Consider the following 8,067-nt stretch of genomic DNA (forward strand, 5'->3'; position numbering starts at 1 on the left):
AGACAGCGGTGTCCTGCCGCTTGCCTTCTCCTCCATTAGCTCACAAAGGAGAGACCTGCAGGGTGGTCTGGAGGCTTTCCTCCCTGATGAGGATCTGTGGGCATGTCTTAAGGTGGAAAGTAAGGCTTTTATTTTAGCTACAACCCAGCACTTCATTTGCTAAAGTAATTTGACTTCTCCTTAGTGATTGAGTTAAAATAGCTTCTCTATTTTCCTGTCTTAGCGATTGCATGTGTGTAATTACACCCATATCGACAGTAACTTCGAAAACTATTTTAGCTTTTTAACCAATTTGAGTGGCCCTTGTTGCCATGAAGATATTCCTTCCCCTCCATCTTTCATATGCAAATGAGTAACATGATTCTTCTATGCAGATACAGAATTAGCTGATTGGAAGACTTGATATCATGTCTGTACCGGAAGTTTTGAGTATGACTCTCATATAACTTTACTAGCCTTGAAATTGCCTATCCATAAACATGAGATTTAGTGTAGGAGGCTTCTGGATTTTTTTTTTCTCCTCAGGAGAATTGCCTAGATTTATAAACCCAGAAAATATCTCTCTGCATTATGGTATTTGCAAAAGCAAAATGTGTTCCGTGGGAGCTACCAGTTTCCTCGTAATGGGCAAAATGTACAGGGGGCGAGGAGGGAAGGAGGGGGGATGCTTCAGATGCAGGCAGTGGATGCAGTCTGGGGGGGAAGGGGGAACAAATCTGTTCCTCTCTGTAATAAATACAGGTTCTCTTTCCAGTGTGGTAAATAGCAGCTCCAATTCTGTATTAAGATTACTTGAAATTCTTGAGTTTATAAAACAGGAACTGTAACTCTAAAGTCAGCTCTCAAAAGCATATGTTCTAATGCATGTGCAGTTATGGATGAAATTTGATTAGTTTAACTCGAGATTAATTGGTAGAGACCGATTAACTGGTGTATGTCCCAAGAAGCACATGGGAAAACTCTCCGCTGCACAAATGTTTTATCAACTTGCGGCAAATGTTTATCCCACTTTCTGAAATCATTTTACAGAGCTCATGGCAGAAATCTGGTCTATTAACTTTTGTTCCTCTCCTTCTTCTCTTTTTTTCTTCACAGAAGGAGGTAGAGGAGAGCTCCAGGTTGTACGTGTTGTCCCTTGTAACCAGCATCTCTTTCTGAAACTGCTGTGTGTGCATGCCTTGTCTTCATGTAGCCAATTGCTCCCGCTGAGGCACTGAGATTCAGTTTAGCATGTTATGGTTGTCAGAGGAATTGTTAACACTGTGTATGAGTTAAGAGTCTGTTCAGTGCGTATTACCTTGTACAAAGAGGAAAACACGAACACTTGGAGTGATCTCCCTTCGGTGCTCTGTGGGGTGTGCGTAATGTGCACAGGCACCATGTTAGCAGAGTACAAACTGTTTATCTTGTCTTTTCCAGTCTTCCTCTCTATAAATCTTGTTTAAACCAAGTATTTCCTCATTTTTCCTCAGTTGTATTATTTCATTCCATCTCTATCTGGTTCATACATTTACAGCAATTAAAGTCAAAAGTATGACTGTGGGCTTTATTGAGCTTAAGCAAGGCTTTGGATGCTGGGAGGTGTCTGCTGCTGATCCCGTGCCTTTTTAGCTAGCTACAGACTGCACTTTGCTTTGAGCAGGGCCGTGTGCCCCATGGGAAGGACAGGGCTTTTCCCTTAATACCCACAGCTATTGCCTCTCCACTTGTGGACTGGTTGCCACTCTGCTTGTCACCCTGTGGGCAACAGGTAACTCTTTCCTCCTAAGAGGATCCACAGAATGTTTTTGTCGACTGCTGTGTAACATCTTAGTTTGTGTTTGTAACTGTACCTCATATAGAGAAATTTCTGGCTGCTGGATTCTCAACTTTTTTATTTTCCTGAATATATGCTATATGGACTAGGTGCCTGCTGTGCTTCCGCCTCTCCCTTAGTCGTATGAATCAGGCTAAATCAGCTTCCTGGAGTAGGCTGAACGTTGCACGGCTTTTGGGCTCCCATGCAGATCTTATGCTTTGAGTTTGATAAATTTGTATTTATCCAAGCTTTATCGGTCTGTGTATCAACAAATTTGTTTCATTCTTACTGGCAAATGTCTGTCCATCAATGCTTTTTTGGGAATGCAGAGATATCTGGTGTCAAATACTGGTGTCAAATTCTGTCCTCTTTGGCTTCATTGCAAAAACACTGCAGCCTCCTTTAAGCTGCTCATCTGGCAGCTGGAAAACTGATACTGGAAGAGACATCAGGTGGAATGAGCTTCCCCTGGGGCTCTTCAGTCATTATTTAAATTGATGCTGTTGCAGAATACAGGGAGTTTAAAATAATCCCTTGGCTTGTTGCAGCTTTGGATTCCCTGTAAAATGTAGCATACTTGAGTCAATGAAGACATTGAACCACAAGACCGACTAGTTTAATTGGGATGATTTAGTTCAGTCTGATTCTGCTAATACCCCTGAAGAAATGGTCTGATTAGGCATGACCAGAAGTTTAATTTAGACAATGAAACAGTTGCTCCTTGTTTTAGCCTGATTCAGATTAATCTATAGCTAAATTGAGGTCTTTGAGGTTTTATGATGAAGCATGTATTTGAAAACAAGTTAGCATGCTTTTCAAAACAAATAAAAAGTCATTATTGATTTTTTTCTTATCTGTTTAAATAAAGCAGCTTTCTATGTTTTACATCTGTTTTTTATCAAAGAGGATAATGTGCTAGACACACTACTTAAATCTGATGGAAAGTTACATTGTTAAAAAGCCTTTTATGTGGAGAGATGGATTTATATGGAGAGGGCTAACAGATCTGCGGATGTTCTTCCTATTCGTTGTGTGGCTCCAGACTTGGTGATTTATTTATTTTTTTTAATGTCTCTCTGGCCATTTCATGGACTTTCTCTTCTACAGAAGTACGTAATTGTTTGTTCTGTCTGTTGAAACATCTTCTTGTGTGTGAGATAAATTGCGAAATTTAGAAACTGCAGCTTGGTTAAATAGCTTCTCAAATTATTTGCAAGCCTAGCTGCTGCTTTTCCTGAATAAGCAAAGCTCGTATTAGTTTCCTTTTTAGGCTTCACTAAACATTGCCTTCCCTATGACTAAATACTGTACCTTAAATGATCATGTCTGTTGGCTTGTTTAATCCAGGGTATTAAATTTATGCTACTCTGTCACTGACATTATTTTACTATCTGGTTCTTGGTTAATAAGAAACTTCCATTACTTGGAAAAGACCTTTCAGCAACTGATTGCAGCTTGCTTTACTGTGAGTGAATATACTGCATTACTAGGGGTGACAAGCACTTCCCCAGCTGAAGGTATTTGTTGGACAGTACGTGTAAAACTGTCATCAGCACAGAATCAGCATCAGAATCCATCAGCATCAGAAATAAAAAAAATTGAGTGGAGATGTGATGGGCTGTTTTGTTTACGTGTTTGCTTCTCCATCTTTTCAGTGCTGCTTTATGTGCTTACTGGAAATTTAAAAAAAATAATAATAATTTCAGATTCAGACTGGTCTGGTGGCTTTCAAGAAGAGATCAAGTGACAGAGCTTTGCAGAGAAGTGAAGCATAAGCCAGCAAAAGACTTTGTGCATGTTTGGGTGTTAAATGTGTCTACTTTCCCTTTGCCCTTCCATTTGTTTCAGGAAGGACAGTGCTAAAAACTCTCACAGTTGTTCCAGTGTTCTTGTCATCTGCCTATCATTTCTTGTGCTTGCCCAGGCTCTAAGCAAGCCAGGTTGTCTTCATGGGCTGAACTCAAGCAGATCCATGGCTGGTGACAAGATCCAGAGCAGCTACTGGAGCCCTCCTGTGTCCTGGTGCAAGTGCTGCCTTCAGAGGGTGGGAAGCTCCCCAGCTGCAGCAAATCCATCTAAACAGCATTGCCCTTTGCTGCCTTTAAATGGAGAGAAAGATATGAGGTGTTCCTACCCACAACAGTGGTGTAAACTGTGGATTACTTTGTTTAACTGGCACCCCCGAGGTGTCTGGACCCTGTTAACCCTCATGCCAACACTTGTAGGTAATGCAACCTCTGGTTCTTCGACTACATATGTCAGTGCAACAAGGGACTGCAGAGGACTTCTTGGTGACTGCCAGCCCTCTGCCACTGTGTGATATTGTGCCATTACCTCATATATAAACTGCTCAGTTTCCTTCTTTAAAACTGGTTAGGTTTGGTGTCTGCTTCTCCTTTTGAAAGGCTACTACAGAACTGTCATGGTTAGATACCTTCTAATTTTCATCCTCCATTTATATTTAGCCACAGTTGTTCTTCCATGCAGTATGTTCACCTGTCTGTTGAATAAGCACAGAAAAAGGTTCTTTTGCTACAGTAAGCAAGCTGTCCTGTTCTCCTCCTATAGTATTGTGTTTGCATCCTCATGCTGCTTTTGCCATTTTCCTGTGTGAATTCTTTTTACTTTGGTATAGAATAAAAGGATTGTATATGCCTTTCTGAAGGAGTCTTGCCAGCACAGTACAGTGATATTTATGCTTTTATTTCTATGGAGACATTTCACTGGACATACTCTGTGGATGATGTTCTCTCTCCTTACATGGCTGCATCGTAGTGGCTCATGGCCAGGGTGATGACTGGAATTCAAGTCCATTGTCACGTGCTTTTCTCCGCTGAGGAATGCCTTGTATGCGGTCAAATTCACAGCAGGCTTTGGGGCTCTGGCCTTGCCGTTTGTACCATGTTTAATCCTCTGTTGCGGCAATCTTCACTGCCGTCAGTTCTTTCCATTGGGCATCTGAGTTCTGTATCAATAATTCTCCAGTGTTTGTCATTGGCAGATTTTATCAGCAGATCCTACTTACTCCCACTAGCTTCCTTATTGTGTTGTCCATGGCTGGCTCAGTGACAGTTACTTGTTTACCCGTCTTAAAGCTCCCTACTCCTTCTCAGCTTATCCGGCCTTATTAACGTCACATGGCATTGCATCAAAAGTTTTTTGTTGAAATAAGAATTCAGTTGATAATTCTTTTTACGGTCTAAAGAAAAATGGTTGCTTTGTCAAACAACAAAAAAAATGTTTTCAAAACTGGTGTGCCCTGTATTATATTTTTTCCTGTTTTCCGATTGCCTCCATGTTAATTCTTCCCTTCATGCTTGCTCTGAAGCCTTTCAAGCTGTTGAAGCTAACAATGAGCCTATGCTAGTCTAGATCACATTTCCCTCCTTCCCTTGCATACCTTAACTGTGGGTACTGCATTGGCTCTTCTACAGTGTTAGGGCATCAGCCCTCATTTGATGGATGTCAGCTGCTGGTTTTCTCAGCATTTTCTCATGGAGAATGCTGCCTGGAGCAAATTACCTCTTTACTTTGCTTTCAGCAGGTGATAACTCCTGTTTCCACACAGCCATCACCTGCCTTACTCCTGCATCAATGTTGTCACTTACTGAAAGCTTGCTCTTCTTTTTTGTGGTGTTATACCAAGATGATTTTTAATCTCGACCCTAGAGGAGCTCTTTCTCTTCTCTTATTTTCTGTTTATTTGCATGGCTAAAAGGCTTGGCAAAAGTAATTAAAGCAGAAGTGCAGTTTATCTGGACTCCTGGCAATTTTGGCTTGACATGTCTCAAAATCTGGGAGATGATGGAGATTTGTTTCCTGATCATGCTTTCTGCCCTTCCCTGCATCCACACTCCTGGCCGTTGTCTGTTGACTTGTGGTTGCCTGTACGAAATGGTTATTGCTCAGTTAGATAACAGCTTTCCCTGGATCTTTTTCCCCTGAACAGAGTTCTTGATGCTCTTGTGGTCTCCAGGCTGCGGTATAGCCTATGCTATTTGTGGTCCGTTAATGTCTCAAATATTGGCTTATATTTAGAGTTTCTTAGCTAAAATGATTGAAAACCCTGTTACACTAATTCCTTTTGCCAGTAAGTGTTGCCATATTTGTGTTTGTCATTCTCTGTCATTCAGTACAGCCGAACCAACCAGTGTCAAGCTCAGTCCAGTATAAAACATTGTTCCATTTTAGGATTGCTTTCTAGCCACAGCTCTTCCAAGTGTTCAAAGGCAAGGGTAGGGATGTCCTGCCTTGTGCGCTCTGAAGGATCTGGTTCCATTTGCTTCGTGAAATCTTCTCTCTTGACCAGCAGTTGATTCAGATCCCTCTGGAGGAAGTGCAGGTTTCAGGCTGAGGGATTCTGGAAGCCCAACTTGGAGCTGAGATGTGTAGAGCACGATCCTTCCTGCAGGAGCCTGGAGCCTGGTGTGCTGCTCCGGCTGTGGGGGAAATGTGCACCTGTGCTGGACCGTGGGTCTGAGCTCCTGCCTGTTCTGCCAGCCTGTGTGATCACGCAGAAAAGCTGGAGTGTCCGTTCAATTATGGATAATGTCATGTTCTTCGTGCCTGTTTAAAAAATGAAATAATAAAAATTATGTAGTCTTCAGATCTGCCTAGCCCTGGAGTTGTAGGAGTTTGGACTTTTGCTGCTGTACAAGTTGAGACCTCAGATAGAAACCTGTTTTCCTTGATTATTTCCGATCTTCTTGGGAGACCTTGTCTGTCACCTGTGAACAACCTGAGGTTGCACAGCTCATCCAAAACACAAGACAAAAAAAGAATCTTTCTTTTGGGGCTGTGTTCTTTTATCTTGCATAAAACTGGAGCTTATTTCCTGACAAATACTCCTTTACTTTGTGGTGATTCTCAGGTTGCGAGTCCCATGGCTGGAAACACTTTGTTTTCCACTGTGTGCAAGTTACAGCCTCTTTATACTCTTGGCAGATGTGATTATCTGAGGTTGGAGTGTTAGCTATTAGCAGTGTGTCTTGCTTACTCATGTTTGAAACTAGCTTTGCTTTCAAGGAGTGCAGGAGAATGTGTGAACTGTAAGCTGGAACAAAGAGGTTTCCAGTTATAGGTAAACCATTTTCCCCTTATCTAACAACTTTTCTGTTTCCGCTAGGTACATTGCAAGTGTTTAAACACTCCTCACCTCTAATCAGTCCACTGAAGATTTTCAGAGAAACAAAACATTGCTCTATAAAGACACTCCTAATACGAACATAAGAACATGGTTTTAATTCATTAATATGAATCCTCATAGTGCAATCTGTGGTGTTTTCCATCATACTGTGAGATCCCAGTTCACCTGCAATCATCTTGCAGGTGATAGCCCTTGTTTGACACCTGTTGGAAATTAAATACTTGCATATGAATGGGTGGAGCTGCAATGGGACCTCCCTGCTTAGGGGGCTAGAGAGTCTTTGCATTTGAGCATGAACAAAGCTCACAAGTGTTTGTACAGAGGTTCATGTTGATCACTCATTTGTGTTTCATACAGGTGCTTTTAATTTTTAGCATCCTCATTATGACCATGTTGATATAAGTGGTGACCTGTGGTAACAGGAGCTCTCCAATAACTCATGCTTTTGTTGGGTTGGAAAAAAAAAATAAGAGTTGGTCTTCCAGACTGCCTTTTGAAAGAGGAGGTGCGCTGAACAGGCTCTTCTGGTCCTGGCTCTCGGTGTTCAATGAAATTGCATAGCCTGTCTGTGTCTGTATGACTTGTCCTGACACATTGGTCGTTGGAGGTGCTTGAATGAGTTTCTGTATGCATTTGCCTGCATGCAGTGTGGTCTGTTATCCTTTCCTTGGAATATAATCTGAATACTTTTTCTGGTGTTTCGGAAACTAATTTCATATTGTTCTTTTCCCTTCTCCCATTTAAGGGTCAAGATGAGGCTGATCCATCAAAGCCACCCTGGCTCAAAGGAGGGTAAGTGATGTTTTGGGACCTTGTTTCCCTGTGTTATAATTACACTGTGCACTTCTGATGTTTTTAATGGCTGTTGTCAGGAATAATCAAGTGGCTGTGCCTCACTTAGGGCCAGGCTGCTGCTAATTTTTAGAGTCTCCTCTTAAACAGCTGGAGGTGGGCTGTGCAGCTCTTCGAGAGATCAGTGGTTAAGAACGAGGTTATAGTCGCAGTGTATAATCTGTGTCGTGATGGCAGCAAGTGCTTCTGGCAGCAGTATTAAATAATCCTTACTGAGCACCACGGAGTGGCCTGGATGAAATCCTTTTTCCTGTAACAGTCACTGATGGCA

At 41.9% G+C, this 8,067-nt stretch overlaps 1 protein-coding gene across 1 annotated transcript in view; it reads left to right on the plus strand.

Moving 5' to 3' along the window:
• UNC13B (unc-13 homolog B (C. elegans)) overlaps positions 1-8,067 on the plus strand; it is a 238,762-nt gene that overhangs the window by 139,770 nt on the left and 90,925 nt on the right. The window contains exon 12 of the mRNA XM_009330423.1: positions 7,690-7,736. Within this exon, the coding sequence (XP_009328698.1) occupies positions 7,690-7,736 (47 nt within the window). The remainder of the gene's footprint in view (positions 1-7,689; positions 7,737-8,067) is intronic.

This window comes from Pygoscelis adeliae, unplaced genomic scaffold (assembly GCF_000699105.1).
Source record: "Pygoscelis adeliae isolate BGI_AS28 unplaced genomic scaffold, ASM69910v1 Scaffold628, whole genome shotgun sequence".
Taxonomy (NCBI): domain Eukaryota; kingdom Metazoa; phylum Chordata; class Aves; order Sphenisciformes; family Spheniscidae; genus Pygoscelis; species Pygoscelis adeliae.